Source organism: Boleophthalmus pectinirostris, unplaced genomic scaffold, assembly GCF_026225935.1.
Source record: "Boleophthalmus pectinirostris isolate CB_2022bp ecotype Guang Dong unplaced genomic scaffold, ASM2622593v1 HiC_scaffold_14, whole genome shotgun sequence".
Lineage (NCBI taxonomy): Eukaryota > Metazoa > Chordata > Actinopteri > Gobiiformes > Gobiidae > Boleophthalmus > Boleophthalmus pectinirostris.
Genome location: NW_026571047.1, coordinates 13227192 through 13247589, shown reverse-complemented (window position 1 = coordinate 13247589; position 20398 = coordinate 13227192). Strand labels below are relative to the sequence as shown.

Below are 20398 nucleotides of genomic sequence, written 5' to 3'. Positions count from 1 at the left end.
TTGACATTATCCTGACCATTTTGCACACCAACTTTGTTTGTTCAGCTGAGGCTCTGTTATCATTAGTCAATGTTAAATGTGAATTTTAAAAGGAACCAAACCCGAACTAAACACATAACCAGGACTGTATCAAGTAAGCCTCAAGTTCAGGTCTGAACCTAAAAACAAGGTATAAATCAGTATCCAGCCACCAGAATGTCCCATACAGCCCTGGTCTGATCATGTTCATTTGTTACTAGAGGATGTGACTAGACCTCCTCTTAAGCCAAAAGGAAGCTTCAGCTCTGTAATAGACTGACTTCAGCAGTTCCATTGGTGTCCACTCTGTTGTGTGTGTTGTGTCTGCACATGTGGGTGTTTTGATTATCCACATCATCAGTCCAGAAGCCGCCTACTCTAGACTCAACGCTCTGGCTTTACACCCTATTCAATGCCACCAATTAATACATGTACAATTACGCATAGCATCCGATTACGCGTGAACAAATATCTAATTCGAGTAATAAAAAGGGACTGCAAGCTCCTGAAGTAGACAGTGGGGCGGGGAGAGATGGGTTTGCAGGATGACAAAAGCAAGACGGTATTTGCTTTTGCATTCAAAGGCATTTCCTGCAGAAAGGGATGATGCACGCACATTGCTTGGTTATATAGCAGAAACATATAGCTACTAATGATGAACGTGCGCCTTCCCTCTCCTCCCTCCACCTCCCCCTCGCCTTAATACCACGAAACGGTACCCTCCGGGCAAGAAACGCATCATTGGAATCGATAAGTGATTGTCGGCAGCTGGGTCGGGGGGAATCGGAGTCCACAGTGCACTCATTCGGCTTAATGGCCAAATGACGACGCGCATAAGACTAGGCTACTGTATACCTCCATATTCGTAATGTATGGAGGAGAGGTGCATGAGCGAGCTTACGTGCACGCGCATATTTACATTCTCATAGTAAAGCCCCTGTGTGTTAAAATGAAAATGCACCTTGGTGTACAAAATGGAAGAGAGGATGGTGATAATGTCTGTTAATAGGCCGCGTAGTAGCTCCACAGTTAGGCCCCGTGTGACAGCAGACTGAGAGGCTTGACTTGAAAAGCTCCCAACGGCAAATGCTTAGTTACAGCCATGATTAATTATAAGCAACACATAGTAGGCCAATGCAGAGTGGCAGCATCTTCTCCGGCTTACAAGGACTCCCCCCTCCTTCGCCCCCTCTCGCACGCCAACAAACTGATTAAAGAAGCGGAAAAGCGCGCCCCAAATAAACGATACCACCGCACACCTGCCCAAAGCCCGAGTCTATTCCATGTCATTTGCCTCCATTCAAACGTCCCCCTCCCTCCTCATTCACACACATGCACTGTACACAGCCACCCCTCGAACCTTGACAACACCACGTTAAGAGGAGGCATCGTTAAGCGCTACATCCTAGGCGTACGGTCGAGACAGCATCACTTGGCATGCACTATTTTCATCGCGGCGCACGGTTTTATTTGCAATGGGGTAACTGGGTTGCATAGGAAGGGGCGGTGTGAAGTTGCATCCTTACCACAGTCATCGCGGGGAGCCCGTAGTGTCCATGTTTGATGTTAAAAATTCCTCTGGCCCATCTCGGCGGTTCGTTCCACGGTGCTTCTCGCTCGAACCGGAGATAGCGCGTTGATGTCTCTGTTTTTTGCCCCCGTGGCTCGTCTCCACATGTAAACGGCATAGGGGGGTGAAAAACGCGAAGAGAGATGATACGCCACCTTAGCACGGGCTCCCCCCTCTGTCGGATTGGAAGGTAATGGGTCTTAAAGAAACATTCTCTCAGCGTTCTCCGCAGCTCTGTGATTTACGCACACGCACGCCAGCGCGTCCTCGTACAGGCCAATCAAAAGCTGATAAATGAAATGCAATGATAAATCTGCAATTTTCCTTTAGATAATATTCTGTATTTATGGAATATTTAGATTAAATTAATTAAGTGAGAAATTATGAAATTCTAAAACTGAAAATTGTTTTAAGTTTGTTTGAATTTTTTGGTTGATTAATTTATTCAGATATATTTTTACAACTAGGGAAACAATAAAAAAACGAAATTATTAGCATACAAAATTTTATAGCTTATTCTGCTTCTTCACTGGAGCTGGCTTTAAATATACATTTTATTTACGTTTGTTGAGCATACAGCTTTAATACAATGTTATAACTCTGTCTTGGTATATTCTTCCATATAACTAACCCCGTCATGCATATGCTTAGAAGTGGTCATTTACATAGTTATTATCATGCATTAACATGTCCAACATGTAAACAAATTAATTTGAGCGAGATTGCTATTAATATGCATGTGAGTATTGGTTTCCCATCTGCAGATATAACTCAGGTAGTGCAGGAGGGCAAGCCAACATAAGGTGGTGCTGTCTTTAAGCGAGAGAGGGCCTGGGAAGGGATGATGTAATGTGTTCTCAGACAATGATGTCATCGACTCAGACACGGCGAGGATTTAAAGTGACAAAGGCCTTGTGTTTTTTGCACCGAATATAGGCAGAAAGCAGTACTCCATCACCCAAGGGACCTTTACAGAGCGGAATAAAGACTATGCCTGTGCTGGATATGCAAAACCATTATTAGGCAGAATAAACCAATAGCATTTCTGCATTACTCAACAGGTTTATTGATGAATGACAAATTATAAAACACAAACGTTTGTTTTCCATAAATCACCATTTAACATTTACACAAACTGCTTATAAGATTCAAACAATACAAGGAATGAAAGGGTTAATTACAAGTTACAATTACAAGTACACAAAGTTACTGAAAGACAGCGCATGAGGTTTCTTTACATATAAATATTCTTTAAGACTTTTTCTGTTTGTACCCCAATACTACGGAAATGTTGCAGCTTTTTATCTACAATCTCCTCAGTTACTCTTTGTTCTTGTGCTGTTTTGGAAACCAACTTTTTGTTCAGTTTCATTGAAAGGGATTTGCTCATCATACTTTTAATGGCCTATTCTCCAATTACAGTCCGCTTGATACTTGTATGATGTCAGCATTAGTGAGCTCTGTTTGGAGAAGTAGACAGGAACAATCATGTCAGATCATGTAGTGCTGAAATGGGGCCAGTGGAAATAGACAAGACTGGACTTCACTTTCAAACCAGATAATTTCTAATTAACTATGAGGTACAGAGACAGTACTGGTGGAAGTGCTTTTACAAATGGATAGGTTCAGTGATGTTTATACAGAATATCTGATATATTCTTATTAATCATCTTCTTCACAATAGATATAAAGTTAACGTTAATAAATCCACAGAATTCATAACCAAGTACAAAAGTAACCATTATCTTATTTTACAAACTTGTTCTCAGCACGGTCACTCTGGTCTTTCCAAAAGAGGCACTGCGATTCAGACTGCCACAGTTTAAGTGTTCAGCCTGCCCCTCACAGTTGCTGCTCTCACTGTTAGTATCACCCAAACTCCTGCTTTTCCTGACTTCTCCTATTTTATCCACATTTATCTGCTTTTCCTGCTCACTGTTTGAATCTTTACTCGTCTGTGTATACTCATCTCTTTCTATGCTTTTACATTCACTGTCTGGAACCTGGCTGTCTTGTTTTTGAAAGTTATTTTGTACATTTTCTTCATCATCAACTTCTTTTAACTTACAATTTGTGTTTTGTACAGAGTTTTGTTCATTGCATTGTTGATCAGAAATCTGTGCTTCCCCATCTTCAGTGATCATCAGCTCCTCTGTTATAGTCTGCATATTTGAACTCCCATCATTCCTTGTAATATCTGAATCTGAAATACTTATATCACACGCAATCTTATAAAACAGTGAATGATTTTGCTTCATCTTCTCCAAGCTTTCACTGACTTCAGGAGACATCTGGTTGGACTCTTCCAAACCTGCCCCTTGGTGGTCCACATCTGTCAGCGCCTCCTCCTCATGTGGCGTCTGTGTCTCTGAGATCTGCAATGGTATAACGGCCTGCCACTGGCTCGTAGAGAGGAACCACTGGGCTCTTACATCAGTGGATGAAAAATTACTTTCATTATCACCAGTGGCTGCCTCTTCAAGCTTCTGCTCCTCTTTGTTTTTGCTACACATAAAGTCCTCGCTTCCATTTTTCGGGTAGACAGTCAAAGATGAGATATGATACGGTGAGGCTGGACGTCTGAGTTTGGTTTTGGCGACTCCCTTTCGTCCGCTGTATTCTTTGAGATATGTTTTGTTCCCACAAGGACTTTTGCTTTTGTTAAGATCCATTTCACCCGTGTCCTGACACGCAGTTGCTTCTTTATAACACTTGGAACTTTTGGTTTTATCATCTTGTTCACGTCCTGAAACAGCTACCAGTTATTCTCGCATAAAGACTTAATTATTAAAATGAAAATATCAGATTACAGACAGAGCATGTACCTTTTGTTTGCCGTTGCTTCTTTGTGCTTTCATGGTTCCCCTGGGAAGCGCCCTGGCCCTCTCTCCACAGAGTTGGAAGTTGATTGGAGGAACTCTCTCTGACTGCACTGATAGATTGAAAGATAGAAAATCAACCAATCCAAGTAAATTTTGCCAAAAAGTAAAAAAAAAAATCTATACATTATATGGATGATTATTTGATGTACAACTTAAAATAGACAGGAAGTAACTATTAAGACGGTGCTTTATAGTCACTGCAGAGAATGCAATAAAAACGAACAAAAACAAAATGCTTGAACTGCATTGTTGTCTACATTAAACACATTAAAGACGATCTATGATTAACCTTCGTAAATAATAAAACTGTAAATAGTGCAAGTAAAGTATAAAATATATAGAGTAATAAATAGCTGGAAGAACAGAAAGGCCCCACCTTCGTATGACTCTCTCCCGAATGCGCTCTACTCGTCTCAGTTTAGCTTCCCGCTGCTCTGGGGTCAGGCAGAGGTCAGGGTGTGCTTCCAGGGTCAAAAGGGCACTGCTTCGCTCCTCCTGTTCCTATTGCAGAAGATATTACATCAATACTCACCAGATCGGGCTCCTAACAGTTCACCCTGACAATTCATACATACCCTGGTTTCTGGAGCTTGAATTTCACATCCTTCCTGCTCTTGGTTTGCTGAATGCTCTGGCTCCAGTGCTGAGGGCCTGACTACTTCCTGGTGTTGCTGCCTGCTGGTTTTTCTTAGTGGGTGCTCCTTGTTCTCTTCAGTGGGCTCCTGTTGGACTTGTTCTGGTAATGGTACGTCCAGTTCAGGCGGGGGGTCTTCAACAGATACTTTTCTAGCCACAAGCGATGATGGTAGGATGGCTGTGACCACTCGCGTGACTCGTAAAGGAAACGGGGTCTGAGGAGGTGTGAATATAATTAAATTGAAGATGCATGTACACATCTGTAGTTGATATAAAAATAAGTACATGATTACTAGGGCTAGGTGATATGACAAAAAAGTGTATCATGATCAGGATTTTTGATTTATTTAGTCTTCTTCAAAAGAAATAAAAATGGCTTTCAATATTACTTTTGTGAACATAAACAACAGTGGCTTTTAATTAATGCCATTGAAAGGGCCTGTATTACGCTATGTTCCTATCTCTTTAATAATGTTGTTTTCTCATCACAAACATACCTGGAGTTGCGTTTTGTTTCATTCACACATGTTTAACACACAAACCTTGCATATTCATATTTTATAAGAAGTTATTCTCTGAAACAGGAATCACTCAGTTTCACCTTGTGATGTCATGTGGCAATACAGGAAGTGCTGTGTTGTTTAACTCCATACACCTTCACTAGTTTCATTTGGACAATCTCAGCCCTGGGATTTTCAGTCTCAGTCTGAACTAAAGGTAAAAGGTAGCTGTTAATTTTAAAACTGCTGCTTCAGGACATCACAAGGTGGAAGCTTTTTGAGCTTTGGAGATGTAGACAGATTAATAATAAAGGATTACGCCTCAAATGTGAAAGAAATCTGAAGAGGTAACAACAGTCTAACATGGCTTAAAGCTCACCAATTTTGAGTACACATAGGAAGGACCGTTAATGCAAAATACTGTGCAATTTCTTCCTCCAAAATCTGAAGTATGTCAGAGTATCTCATTGAAGATTAGACATGAATGAATCTTAAAATGTGATTAATTGTACAAACATAATTGCAGTAAATAAGAAATTATTACAATGATAATTTCCTACCTCCTCATGTATTTCTGAAGTTTGAGACTGGTTTTGAACACTTGTCATCAAACTTTGTGGCTTCTTTTTATTTGTCAGTTTCGGCTTGTTCCTCCTCATCCTGTCAATTTGCTCCTCTTCACTCATCCTATTCTTCTGAGAAAAAAAATAATTAGTGATGGACCACTCATGCATCACAGAATTATGAACACTGCATATTTTTTTTTACAAAACAGAAACATGGCTGCTCAATAGCGCTGGAATAAACATATGTGTGTGCAATATGTCTAAAAGTACTTCCTATTGTCTGTTTCATTTCAGGATTGTATAATGTGAGCTTGTCTATGAGTGTGAAAAAAGGGGGCTGGGTGGTAACAGCAAGAACACTACCTCCCCCTACTGTGCATAAAGCGTACTGCAACATACTACAACAATGTACTGCCCTAATTATGCTATTTTGCCATATCTGCAATGAAGAACAAAAAAGTATATCAGCAACAAAATACTTCATACCTTAGTTAAATGATTGTTGGTGTCTGCTGTGGTACACTTTGAAGAGGTACTTGAGTCTAAGAAATTGAGTAATATAAAAATAGAGAGGTAAGAAAGATACAGTAATTATATTTTTACATAAAACCTAGTGGTTACATTTTCACCTTAACTAGCCTTAATAAAGCATGAAGAAAAACTTAATTAATAATGAACAAATAGTTTATTAAGAATATTTCAGGCTTAGTAAATACTTAATTAACTTAATTACAAAGCCGTTATTCTTTTAAACTATTTGTTCATTATGAATTAAGTCTTTCTTAATGCTTGATTAATTCTAATTGGTATTATACTGTTACCAGAATATTTGTTATTTTTTGTATTCTGAGCCACTGACCGGGTGCATCTGTGTGGGAATTCACATTGAGCAGGTCAGGCTGGCTGTTTCCTTGTCTTTTCATAGGTTCATTGTGGTTGTAAACTCCCTGTAACCCAAATGTTAATCAGATTAATTATTGTGAATGTGGTTCTTCACATGGTACAGACAGAGCCTTTAGCACTTTGCGGTTGGAATAAGCAGGGAACAGTAAAGTAATACAAAGTACTGTTAGGTCTTAACTGGGAGGAAATAGTTGTGGTTTGTGCATAAGACTGACCCAAGATTACTGACCTAGTGCTGAACTTGAATACACTTTTTTTTGTATTTGTAATCTGTCATACCTCATAGGGAAGCTCGGTCCAGCCCTGATCATTGCTCAGTTCCTGGGGTAATGGCGGCCGTGCAGGAGGTTCTTGATCAACATCCTAAACAACAATATTGTCATGTCAAAGTATGGAATTATACTTTTCTTCAATGTTTGGATGCATGCTTTTTTGACAGAAGACATGATGTTTACCATTGGCAATCCAGTCTGTAGTCGTTCACTCAGAGGAACAGGAGAGCCGGGATGAGCTGATGCTGGCTGAAACACTAATGAAGAGACAGAGAGGTTGATTACAATGTGTATGCAAATGTTTCAGAGTGTCAGTGACATTAGACTGACTGTGATGCCTTTGTACTCCCAAAAGGAAGCGGAAGTGTTCCCTGTTGGTTTTGAGCCCTGATAGAATGTCCTCCATCATCCACAGCTCTCTTTGGGCATGAGACTGTTCCTGATGGGAGGCACAAGTACTTTTTTATCATTACACAATATGTACAGACATGTAAGATTTGAATGCTTAAGTGCTTTAACACAAACCTCTGGCACTCCAAAATTGCAGATATGCTGAAGATGTGAGCGGATTACAGACAGTTCACTTTCCATTCTCTCATACTGGCTCCACACTTTCTCCATTTCCTACAATATCAACAAGCCCGTCAAACTCAGAGACCTGTTTTGTGTCACATTCTGACCATGTAATGTTACTCACTAGAGATACATCACACATTCTTGCTCGAATCGTGACCAAGTCTTCCTGAAGCAAAGCCTTCTGGGTAATTACTTCCTCATACACCTGGGGCCCCTGGTTCTTCCACTCCTCCAGCTGTAGTCGTGACACTTCTAAAGCACAGTGGACACTGTCCTGTAAAACAACACCCGTATTTAAACTTCAGAGGAATAGTCTGCAACTCTGCACCAACTCTGCACCAGAATAAACTTAACGTCACACAGCATGACCACAAAATGGCTGACCTTATCTATTTGTAGCTGGGCCAGCTCCATTGACAAAGACTGTAGCAGCTTGTCACATCCACACAGCCGTGTCAAAACAACCTGAAGACAGGACATCATAGTGATGCAATGTAACATTCAGAACATATTCATAGTCAACACTTACATCAGCATCACTTTCCAGAGGTCTGATTGGCTGACACTCCCTCAGCTCAGGCTTAGTGGGCTGAAAACAACGACACAACAAATACATTACATAACATCATCAAATAGTAATTGTGAAAAACCTTGTCCATTTCTGAAGACAATATCTACTGTAAAACTTTACAGGAAATTCTGCTTCTTGTTTTCAACATCAGCTGCTTTTAGGCTTGGGCAGTCCATAGCACTGTACAGCTTTAGGGCTGCATCAGCTCAAATGGCAAAAACAAACAAAGACACCATATATTGCTATCAAAGCAGCAAAACATCATACAATAACAACAAAAAGTTGTGAGCAATAAAACATACACATACAGTATACATATACAGACAAGGACAGGCAGCAGACTGCGCACAGAACGCAAAGCAGAGCATGTACCATTACTGGCGGCAGCACACACACAGATAAATGGTTGCGATGATGGTGGTGATGGTGGTGGTGATGTTGTGGTTGCGAAACATGTGCAGCTCTGGAGGAGGGGGGCAAAGGAGGCAGTAAGTCTGCATTTGCCCCTGTGGAGTAGCTCTGAAGGCAGAAACAGCATTTATGTAACTAAGAGAAGTGAAAAAGCAACCCTTCAATTAAATTTACTTGCATGTAAATTATAATGACTACTTAAATTGTAATACCTATAGTCATGCTGATGATTTCATTTTGACATGCTTACCTTTCCCAAAGGTCTTCTTCCATTTGGGACAAGATGGACTGATCCATACGTGCTCATAGGCTGCAATGACACAACAGTGGAGGTGAATTTAAAAAATGTGTTGTTACCTTTAAAAAAAAAAAAGATTGGAACATTTGAGAATGTTTTACTAAGACTTAAAAGCACTGTATCTAGATTTTACTGTTCCTTTTTCCTTGCTTCATGCATTCTGAACATCCTAATTATTCCCTGTGATGAGTTTACAAGAGCTTTTCACAGCTCTCAAAGACCAAAGCGGAGTTTTGCCATCACTGTAAAGCTAACAACAATTAGCCTGCTAGCCAACATGCTTCCTGATCATCAGACTATAAAATGGTTTGTAATTAGCTGACTGCACACTTATTTTCACGTCAAGAACTTCTTATACAATATATCTTTACTGGAGCAAGACACATTTTGCCCAAATACTTGGGAGAAATCAGGAACAGTTCTTTCGGTGTCATTTCATTTCACACCTTTTGCCATCTCTCTGTCACTGGTGTAGTAGGAGTGGATTTGAACTCTAGTTTTGGTGAAGCAGGGGCATAGTACAACGTGTGAGGGAGGAGGGCTGGATCATCCTGAGGCCGGATGTCGACCCGGCCTACTGGTGTGTGGGGTCTTGATCCCAGCTGAGCCCTAGAGGGCAAGGAGCTTGTCCCCATGATGTCCGCCGAGCCATGGAGACTGTTCTCAACTGGGACATAGATCACAGAGTCGCCCTGGATTGGAGCTGGTCTGCGGCTGCAGCGGAGCTGAGGGCTGGGAGTACGAGTAGTAGGGCTGTGCGAACAAGACAGCAGAGTGTTGACATTTTATACATCATTAAAGACTGCTAAAGAGGTGTCCAGTTATCAACCTGCAGTTTCTGTGTCGCACACTCCGCCTTCCCCTCTGCTCCGAGTGTGACGCTCCCATCCGACCTCCGCTCAGCTGACCGGGTTCACTCAAGGCTCGGGTGACGTGACGGTGGGTCTGATGGGGACCCTCTCCTTCTGATGGGGACTGGGGCATGTCCACAGACTCACTGCTGTCCACCATGTGAGTGAAATCCTGGTAACTGGAGCAGCGCCTGAAACAACAAAAAGCTCATTTACATTTCAAATGTATTAATAAAGATGTTATGTAACTGTTACTATATACTAGTAGTATACTAGTATGTTGTGCACCTGTTCATTGTGCTGCCTGGCTCCATGGCTGCAGACTGAGTGAGGGCTCGGACCCATCCCAGCATGTCCTCCTGGGTGTCAGCGCTAAAGAAATAGGAGCGCATGCCCTGGTGCACCACCTAGTTTAAAAGTACATGTGCCATTTTCTTTGTTTCTGTCTTCATTATCTTCTTTGTGTTAAACTAAATGAAACTTAAATGTTAAAATATAAGGGAAGAATTACCTTGAAGGTGAATTTCCTATTCTTACATTCTCGTGGTGTGCAAAAGAGTATTTTATAGCTGGGGAGTGGGATACTTCCCAGGACAGATTCTTCTCTGCTGTCTAAAATATGAATTGCTTTACAATCATTCATATTAAGGCAATCAAAAAGCAACTGTAATTGTAACGTGAGGTTCATACTGTACCTTTGTAGTAAAAGAGACAATAGTCAGAGAGGACAAACCATCTCCTCTTCCACAGCTTTAGACCTGAGCTGTCCTGTAAGGAAAAGATGGATGTCTTTTGTTTACTTTACAAGAGCACAAACCTGTGCGTTTAAATCAAAAGTACCTTCTTATAAAGCCACCCTCTGATCACAACGGGACAGTTGGGGTCTCTTTTAGCAGAATGGCATCTTTTTCCAAATGTTTGAACTTTTCCGTCACTGTCCTATTGAGTAACAAAATGATCAAATATTGCAACTCTAAGTCTACATTCATAATTTTTATAAGTAAGATTTTACCGACCTTTTTGACAGGGAAGTAGGAAATGGTGGCTACACTTGATGCTTGGCTAACTCTATCCTGGTCCTCCATTCTTTGAAGAGAAAATTATTTCACTATACAACAATTGTCACTTGCTACATAAAGCATATATGTACACATAAAATGCTCTATAGTCGAAATACATATATTACTATACAGCTCAGACATTAACTCTCTACTCTACTATACGATATGCAGCAACTCTCTATGTAGTATTACTACCACTAGAAACCTCCAGTGGAATCCAGGGCCTACTACGGGTAAGCAGTCTTCTAAACATGCCAATGACATAAAAATAATTATACTTTATTACTACACTTAGTGCTATTTTATCTACATAGAAAGCAACATGCAAACATGCACTCCATACATAGAAATGAAACCACAAACTGTAGAAGCTAATAGTGAATATGGCTAAGGCCTTACCAGTCTAGCTTGAACCCGGGTTTCTCTCTGTCAGTGAAGTAAACTGCTTAGTAAGTATTACTAAGTAACTTTACTCTAAAGTAATCCACATTTCCAAATAATGTAGCTGAGAGTTTTCTTCCCAACTCTTTCTACAATTTCTACAAAGAAACTTATTTCTCCACTGTTCCAGTTCAACTCTAGGAACCATGCTATCCTGTGCTATAAACAGGCTGAGCGCATCCCTGCTGCCCAAACTGACAGGTGACAGCTGCGTCGCCATGGTGGCAGGGAGGGGCCAAGAAAAAACGTGTGTGTGAAAACCAATATGGCAGCAGCAGGAAGGGCTATATGTGAGAGGATGAGATTTAGAATGTATCCTGTAGCTACAAAATAAAAAGAGCTACAAGCAAAACAAGTTGAATTAAGATGAATTGGGGTATATATGTTAAAGTGAAGTGATGATGTATTTTACTGAGTGTGGGACTTGAGCTAAAAGAACATATGGCCTGCCAAAGAATTTAGCAGCATATGTGGTGCAGTGTCACATGTTTGTACACCTGCACCTCCGATACCGACCTGCAATAATATAGTGGGAAACCGACAGAATACAAAGACCACTAGTGTGCTAATGATTTCAAATAATAGAAATTATATAATTTAGGTAATATGAACAACATATTTTTTGAGAATGCAGCTGACAATTATTTTTCAAATGAATTAAACTGTCAATATTCTATTTTTTATTAACTGTTAAATAATCGGACAGCGAGGAGTGTTTTTTCCTCATTTCACGTCATGTTTTAGAGTTTGTGTATTGTGGCCCTAGTCAGATAAAGGGCTCCCAGTTCATTGTCTGTTTACATTGACATTGTACAGTTATTGTTTCGCCTCATACTCGAGTAATCAGATAAAGATTTGAATACATCACTGGTCTAACTGATGTTCTACATGCACTCGTGGGTGACCCAGACCTTTGACATGCACAGTCTTTGTTAGCATCCACCACAGTCTCATAAACCACACAATCAGCGCTTTGTGAGTGAAGAGAGAAGAGACAACATCCTCACAGCCACTGCACTAATGTGGGCGTTGTGAAATATTTCAAAAATCTCCTTCTAATCAGTGACTTTGGGGAGGAGTGGAATTAAAATGCTAAAGAGCGAAGTAGGGAGGACAAACAGCGGGTCTGTGCACCACACAGAGTGCGCTTTGTGGCACCTATAAGATTTGCATCATGTGCACCATCAACTATGTTCAATACATCAAGACTTCAGCAAACAAAAACATACAGGTATCCTATAGGCTTGTGGCATTCTGATATCAAAACAGTTAGCAATGTACAACTGAGCCTAACTCACCTATTTCTTGTTTAAATGAAGACATAATTTTCTGTCATTAATATAATTTTCATAACTTGAACATCAAAACATTTATTCAGTCTGGTTTCTTGTATTGTTTGTAAAACAGAATTTGAGGCAATGGGATTAGTGTTGCCATTAAATACACATAATAAAAATCATTTGTATCCAGAGTAAGTTCTAATTAAGTGAGTTTCAATACAGCTTAAAGAACAATAATATTTTGTCTGTTTACACGTTTTAAAAAACAGTGGGCATAAACAAATCAGGCTAAAAATAATCATAGTGAAGCTGCCATATTGCTGTACCTGACCAATGGTGCCCTCCTGTTGGGGGTGGTATCAGGCTGCATCGCTTGGCACTGGTGAGATCAGCATCTTTCCAACTGCACACTAAAGGCTCCAAAAACCATGGACTCTTCTTCTGTGCTTCTTCTGGTCTCTTGTGAGGATTTGCCGCTTTGTCACAACCACTGTCCCTCATGACGCCCGCATCTTTGCACACAGAGCTCCTTCTTCCTCCTCCAGTGGCCCTCCCTCTCACCCGGCCCCTGACATCTTCTCTTTTTTGTTCCCGGTCCACTCATGCTTGTCAAATGTGCCTTATAATATGTCTACATAAGACAGAATGTAAGCAAAGAACTATGCAAAAATAATAAGTAAAAGTCCTGGTTACAGAATCACTTTTACCACTTCTGTTTCTGGCTCTCTACCTCCAAATGGATATTCTGCTGATGAAAGAAAGGATCAGAAACACATTATGTATTATGCTAAAAACAGCTTGCCTAGATGTAAAGACCCCACTAAAGCTCTGACAAAGACCCAGTTGACACACTCAAACAGGAATTTTGGCTCCACTGACTCAGCGTCTACCCCAAATTCTCATAATAGAAATAATAGATATGGCTGAATGTGTCTACAGGACAAAAAGATTATCTACTCCAGGATCAAGAAAGCTCCAGAAAAAACAAATAAAACACAATTATAAGTCTTGAAAACAAATGGTATTAGGTCTCAGGAGAGCTGGCACAAGAGAGAGAAAGTGTCACAAGTATTTTAAGTGCTTTTGATAAGCTTGAAGTGTATGATAAGGAGCAGGAGTATGGACTCTCAAACCAAAGGCCTCTCTCACACCATAAAATCATAAAGCAAACAAAACGTACCTTTGCCGAATAAAAGATCTGCCAAAATTTTTTGGAGTTAACACAACAAAATATATGTATTGGCCAAATTCCAATATGTAAATGAAAAAAAGTCAATTTATTATTATTCATTCACTCTGCACACTCTCTGGTAATACAAAATATCACTCACTCACAAACCCCATTCATACGGGACCAAGGTAAGCTGAAGTGTCTTGACCAAGGACACATGAAAGCATGCACTGATTGGAGCTGCAGTGTCCATCGGTTTTATGAAAGAATGCTGAAATCACTGATCCAAATTGAAAATTTTGTATTGCCAATATTGTAACAGCAGCTGATGATCCTCCCACCACAAAAGGCCCAGGCATCGGATAAGCTCTTCAGTGCTAACAATGCCATTTTAAAATTAGCAACTCACGTGTCCAGCTCATTTATTTGTGATGGGGTCATGACCCTAAACCTGGAGTTGTCCCGTTCTCACAGAGGCTGACGAGAGAAACTGCAGAGCTTTATGGGCTTCACTTTTAGTCCTCACAGAACCAGCCTGTTGACTGACAGGTGCACAGTTACTTAAGTTCTCCTGTTACAGTGCGCAAGTGTGACAGTCAGGCGGCTTATAGGACTTGGGAGTTCTTTGGCTAATAATTCCCAAAGAAAACAAGCAAAGAAATGCAGGAAATTAAGGGTCAATTACTTAATATTCTGTATCACATTTTGTATTATGTTACAAAAATGTTAGAGCAGCTGTTGCTGCATACATTTTAAATGAAATTTTATAGATTAGATCAGCCATTCCCAAAATCTTGGTCCAATGCCTGTAGTTCCTCATTTTGGGAACCACTGAATTAGATGATACAGTACATGCAACTCTACACTAAAACCATACAGCTGTGGACAGAGAAGCATTAGTGGCTGACCTTTTAGTGAGGAGGATTTATCAGTAAGGTTGGTACTAATGTTCCTCTTCCCAAATTCCTATGTGAATATCTCAATCACTGACTTCAATGCATCTAGAAGAAAAAATAAATAGGCATACATAAAAATGTGAAACTTAAATAGATACTTAAATACCATTTTGTGAATTGCACTGAATCACTGTAATTTTCTATGTGGTTCAAGGTGCTAGAACGCTACATAATCAGTAGAGGGAGCTCTTTGACAAGAATACCCTACATTAGTAAACACACTGATACACAGCATAACAGGCTCCTTAGAGCTTTGACATTAGACTGTTTATATCAGGGGTCTCCAACTTGTTGCTCTCCACCTTCCTCCACGTGGCTCGAAGCTTCTAAATTATACCTATTGTGCTTAATAACTATACAGTAATCAGATTATTTACCACTGTAAATATGTCATTTTGATGCCTTTGATGACCAACTTGTGCACTATTAAATGGATAATGGTTTGTTTTATAGATATCTAACTGTGCCCTTTCTAAGATTTGCCATGGCTCTATACTTCCTCAATTTCAATTTCCAATTTCCTCAAATGAGTGGTTCTCTTGCATTTTCTATTTGGAAAGGAGCTAACCAGAGGAAAAAGGTTGGAGACCCCTGTTATATATAATGCAGACTTGAATAAACAGATGTAAAATAAAGACCACGGAAATGTTTATATTTGCACTGTTGCAATAGCCTATGCAATTTTCTGGAGGTGGCACGTCAAATTAAAACTCATACTTATGAAGATATTCCATAGAGATAGATTTTCATCTATTCTGTGAAATATTACTCAAAGGAACAAGCAGGATATGGCCTTCTTTCGGCCATATGACTTTTGTTTGGCCCTTTTGCAGAATATTTTAAGTTAAATATTCTGATAATAATTAGTGCTGTCATGCGATTAAAAGATTAAAAGAGAGATTAATTAATTATGATCTGTAATTAATCAATCTAATTAATCTCATTTTAATCTCACCTAAAAATTGCTGAGAAAAGCCTTCAATTTGAGGTATTTTCATTTAAATTCATTATTACAATATTGTGGCAGATCAAAAGACTGATATAGAACAAAAAAAGTGACTTTATAAAGTCATTTATTGTTTAACAAATCTCTCCAAATTGGCTGTTGAGCCCAAGTCTCCATGAATAAGAAACTGTTTGCTGTAAAGTAGCAAAGACGAGGAAATCTGAACATAATAACTTTTGTCTAAAGACAATAAAAAGTCCAGTCTTTCCTTAACCATATTAAAAATATTATTGATAGAGAAATGCTTTATATATGAGATCACTGGTTTTAGTCCTGGTTTAGACCTGCTTTAGTCCTACTTTAGTCCTAGTTTAGTCCTGGAATGGATTAATCCTGGTTTTAGTCCTGGTGTTAGTTCTGGTTTAGTCCTGGTTTAGTCCTGGTTTTAGTTCTAGTTTTAGTTCTGGTTTAGTCCTGGTTTAGTCCTGGTTTTAGTCTTGGTGTTAGTTCTGGTTTAGTCCTGGTTTAGTCCTGGTTTTAGTCTTGGTGTTACTTCTGGTTTAGAGGCGCAGAGGAGGAAGCGCGGTTTACGCAGCGTACGCGAGAAAACACGATCCACACGTGGCTCACGGCAGCACGTCGGTGTCCGCGCAGTAACTACGGAAGGAAACGTGGTCCGCGCGTTCTCAGGTTAATGACGATGATGAAGGTGTGTGTGTGTGTGTTTGTGTGTGTTTGTGTGTGTGTCCCCTCATGTGGCAGGTCACTATAGGACAGTAGTGCAGACATCATGAGCCTATGCAGGTTGTTTTCACCAGTGACATTTAAGTTGTAGGCGATTTTATATTTGTTATTTTCTTTTATATTTCACGTCGGGAGAATAATTTCCAAGACACGAATGTGTTTTTACCTGTGCGCTGCTGCCTCTGTTCTACTGGCTCTTCGACCTCGTCCATTGTGCGACTGACGCCGTAAACGTCGCTCTTACTGCGCGTGTTTTGTGTGGGTTTCCGACAATGAGTGGAATTGCCGAAATTAAAAAATGTATAAATGTGTTTTTTGTTTGTGCGTGTGTGTGTTGTTGTCCCAACAACACATAAAAACAGGTTTTATAATAAAGCAACTCGCATACAGAAACACTAAAGTTAGAGATTAAAAATGAGATTAACGCGATTGAAAAACATAACGCGCTAAATATGACTGTAATTAATTAATCGCAATTAACGCGATAATTTGACACCCCTAATAATAATATAATTCAGTAAACACAAAATACACCAAAATAAAGGCACGTTTTTCGTTGTGAATGATTTTAATGCACTGAAAAAGAGAACAATCATGCGTTCTTAGTCTAGGGTGTCTATGGTCTAGTGGTGCTACTACTCTGTCTCCACGACACATTTCTCTTATTTGGGTCTCCTGCTTGTTTACGTGGAAATTCTATTCCTTTGGCTGTAATATTCCCCAGTATGGCATAAAACGTATCTATATCCATGGAATCATGCAGTTGGCTTCCCACTACCGCTTTCAGGCTACCGCATACTTTAACAATAATTAATATTATGGCCTTAACATGCCTTGTGTATCCTTTATAACACAGGCAGTAAAAGTAAAAGAAAAAAGGCTTAAGGATGTTTGAAAGGGATGGACTATTTTACCCTCATCAGGCTGCTGAGAACCGCAGACATCTTGAACGCGCGCCAGTAACTACACGACAGTAAATCTGCTGGGACCAATAGTGTCAGAATAAACGAGAGTCGCATATCATCAATAGGACGTCGCGGCAGCAGATGGGAATAACATCATAAGACGATGTAATTTAGAAGCACCCTCTGAACACAAGTCATCAAGCTGTTGAACAACCATTCACATTAGGCTCATAAATTATCCCAAGCGAGAACCTGTGGATAGAATGGAAAAGCGATTTGCTTTCGTTCTTGAGTCATGTAAGGTTATCACCAGAAACAGAGTCAAATGCGTATTAACTTGGTCCATGAATCTGCCCAGTCTTCGCTGCATCATAAATATGAACCACCGCCTTCTTCTCGCACCTTCCACCCGCTCCGTTTGTCATGCTATACGTGTGTTACTTATAGAGTATAATGCTCAGGCCCAGACGCACGCTTGGGTTACCACTCCTCTACATGCCTGGCATAAAGTCAACACATGCCCAAACTAACATGTCGGCCACCGAGAAGTTTATTCTCGGACGAGGCTGTCCCCTCGTGCTGTTTGCTCTGCATTAGATCATAATTTGTCACAGAGTTTAGGCGCTAAGGCGAGACTGTAAAGCAGGCCTGCTCACTCATTAGAGAAGCCATGCTATGGCCTATGACTTCATGGCCCCCCATTGTGATTTATTTTTTTTTTATCTCTGCGTAACAATCACTAACATAATTATCAGTTTTGATAAACCTGGTTTAAAATAGTTCAACTATCAAACCTGCAAGTTCTTATAACTTTAACCTAGAATAGATCCTTAGCCTACTTACAAAGGCTGAATTGGTAAAATTCACTTGAACAGCTTTTGGTCTTACATAATAAGGTTAACATCTATGTAAGTAGTGTCTTTTGTTTCAGACCAGGCTACTGTATGGACAGAAACGTCAAAGGCATGTACCACCATGATTCCTGTCATGCGTGTTGTTTATCACTGTAGCTCTTACCACTTGTTAAACGGAGCTTCGTGCTATACTGGGCCTCTAGTGAGACGGCTCGTTTGTGTATGTCCACACTCCCCCTCTAGCCACACACTTTTAGGTCTTGTAAAGCTCTGACTTTAGGTGTGAAGAAGCTGACGCCCACCTGTCAAAGGAGGAGAGTGATCTCTGCCTGGGGCCTCTCACATACCAAAATTCACCCTTGAACCACAGGGGAGTGACTCCCACTCAGGCAAATCCATATGGGATCAATAATCAAGCAGTGATCACAACCATTGCAGTGCTGTAGTGTGTCACACAGGCCTACCACACATAAGAACAATAAAATCTGATTATCTAATGACATATTCACACTTAAACCAGCATAAATCCTAATCAGTGAACTCCTACATACAAGAAATATAGTTTATTCAAGATCATATAGATATGCATACAGATATACAGTATTCTCACTCAAGATAAATAAATTAAATACATACATAAAAGGGAACATATCATTTTTGGAGGCGACCTGAGATTAACTAACTTAATTAATTAAAAATGAATGTGGCAAAATTGATTCAATTTGATGGTTTAAACGTCTGCCTGTAATGGTTTTTTAAGAAGTGTACAAGCTGACTGGACTCCTATCCAAAAACCTGGGAGGATTTTTTTCTCTATGGGGGTCTGAAATCTGTATAGTAGAGTGGCCTCCTTTTCATCCCCCTGTCCACTCACCATATAAAAGCATATGACACCAGCGGGCTGGTCAATATAGACACCAATGATGGGGCAAAACTGAACGTTTTTGATTTCTGTGCTTACACCATTAAACCAGACTTCATAACATGAGCCTGACCAGCACAGACCCCATGACTCTTCGTTTTCACCCAGTCCACTAGGCCCAGAATCGGCCCTCCGTGCTGCTCCTTCATACGTTGCTCCAATGAAGACCCAGCCAGAGTACTCTACTTCCCAGTACACTCTCATGTTCCAGATCCCCTCTTTGCACAGGACCTTCAAACAGACATTTAGAAAGAATTTATTTGTCTAACAACATTCACAACTTGCAGCATTCTTCAGCCCTTTTTTTAACCTGCGGTGAGAGCTCATATCTCTCAGGTCGATCCAGGACTGGACAAACTTCTTTGGTCCTTCGACACACTTTAGAGTCACCATCCGAAATCCACAACAGTTTGTTGGCTGTCTTGTCATCAAAAGTTAGGGAAATCCAATCTTAAGTTTGAAAACATGTGAAAGTAAATTGTAACTTGACTGATTTAGCACTGTCAAACAAAAACTAGTATGTACGTACACTTTGTGAGCTCTGCTCTGCAGGTGGGTTCAGGGGCATTTGGATCATAAACAGGGGTATTTTCTTCAAAGCAAAAACAGTATATAAGGAAGGCCAATGTGAAAATGACAAAACTAAAAAAATAACTCACCTTTTGTTTTGCTTGATTTTTTGCCTAAAAAATAAATACATTAATAAATTTAATTTCATTTTAAATTACCTCTAAGCGATTAAGTGATTTCATCACTTAACATTTTTCCAAAGTTGGTAACAGAAAAAATAAATAAATATTACTTGAAAATGTAGTATGAACACTGGACTATGGACTTGGACTATGGTGGCAGATAAACACACACTTTGAACACCCAGCTCAGTTAAAAAAGATTCAAAATTTAGTGGTTTACCTTGTTTGCCATTTTCTGAGAAGATCTTTGTGGGTTTGGGCCTAGCAGGCATCTTGAGGCTGTATGGCGACGCTGTATTTGTTCAAGACTTCAAAACCATTTCATAACGCAAAGCAGGCACTGTTCTTGGCCACAGTGCCTTTTATAACGCA

At 40.0% G+C, this 20398-nt stretch overlaps 2 protein-coding genes and 1 long non-coding RNA gene across 3 annotated transcripts; all 3 read right to left on the bottom strand.

The window, feature by feature from the left end:
• Positions 1 to 2766: 2766 nt before the first annotated feature.
• Positions 2767 to 13299, bottom strand: si:ch211-234p6.5 (pleckstrin homology domain-containing family A member 7). Its single transcript, XM_055150527.1, has 24 exons — positions 13163 to 13299; positions 11071 to 11140; positions 10895 to 10993; positions 10750 to 10822; positions 10566 to 10666; positions 10343 to 10461; positions 10033 to 10245; positions 9650 to 9956; positions 9156 to 9215; positions 8867 to 9013; positions 8453 to 8512; positions 8308 to 8388; positions 8045 to 8197; positions 7873 to 7971; positions 7678 to 7786; positions 7531 to 7604; positions 7355 to 7438; positions 7032 to 7119; positions 6659 to 6714; positions 6167 to 6301; positions 5046 to 5321; positions 4847 to 4971; positions 4414 to 4520; positions 2767 to 4334 (listed from the first exon to the last, which is right to left on the bottom strand). The coding sequence occupies exons 1-24, from the start codon at positions 13204 to 13206 to the stop codon at positions 3340 to 3342; spliced, it is 3675 nt and encodes a 1224-aa protein (XP_055006502.1). The 5' UTR covers positions 13207 to 13299; the 3' UTR covers positions 2767 to 3339.
• LOC129407876 (uncharacterized) lies at positions 8919 to 9716 on the bottom strand. Its single transcript, XR_008631754.1, has 3 exons — positions 9650 to 9716; positions 9156 to 9215; positions 8919 to 9013 (listed from the first exon to the last, which is right to left on the bottom strand). It is a non-coding gene; the product is annotated as an uncharacterized LOC129407876 (long non-coding RNA).
• Positions 13300 to 19083: 5784 nt separating the features above from the next.
• LOC110159524 (stonustoxin subunit beta-like) lies at positions 19084 to 20343 on the bottom strand. The gene is made up of 5 exons (XM_020924081.2): positions 20247 to 20343; positions 19994 to 20017; positions 19864 to 19926; positions 19645 to 19784; positions 19084 to 19565 (listed from the first exon to the last, which is right to left on the bottom strand). The coding sequence occupies exons 1-5, from the start codon at positions 20296 to 20298 to the stop codon at positions 19143 to 19145; spliced, it is 702 nt and encodes a 233-aa protein (XP_020779740.1). The 5' UTR covers positions 20299 to 20343; the 3' UTR covers positions 19084 to 19142.
• Positions 20344 to 20398: the final 55 nt, after the last annotated feature.

Bases quoted from the DNA above. Each gene is read 5' to 3' on its own strand.
- si:ch211-234p6.5 (XM_055150527.1), bottom strand. From the start codon at position 13,206: ATGCAGCCTGATACCACCCCCAACAGGAGGGCACCATTGGTCAG. The intron at 10,246-10,342 runs GTGCACAACATA...TTGTTGTTTCAG, and splicing joins CCAGGCAGCACAATGAACAG to GCGCTGCTCCAGTTACCAGG. The intron at 7,439-7,530 runs GTAAACATCATG...ATTGTTGTTTAG, and splicing joins TACAGACTGGATTGCCAATG to GATGTTGATCAAGAACCTCC.
- LOC110159524 (XM_020924081.2), bottom strand. From the start codon at position 20,298: ATGCCTGCTAGGCCCAAACCCACAAAGATCTTCTCAGAAAATGGCAAA. The intron at 19,927-19,993 runs GTGAGTTATTTT...TTTGCTTTGAAG, and splicing joins AAAATCAAGCAAAACAAAAG to AAAATACCCCTGTTTATGAT. The intron at 19,785-19,863 runs GTACGTACATAC...TTCAAACTTAAG, and splicing joins CAGAGCAGAGCTCACAAAGT to ATTGGATTTCCCTAACTTTT.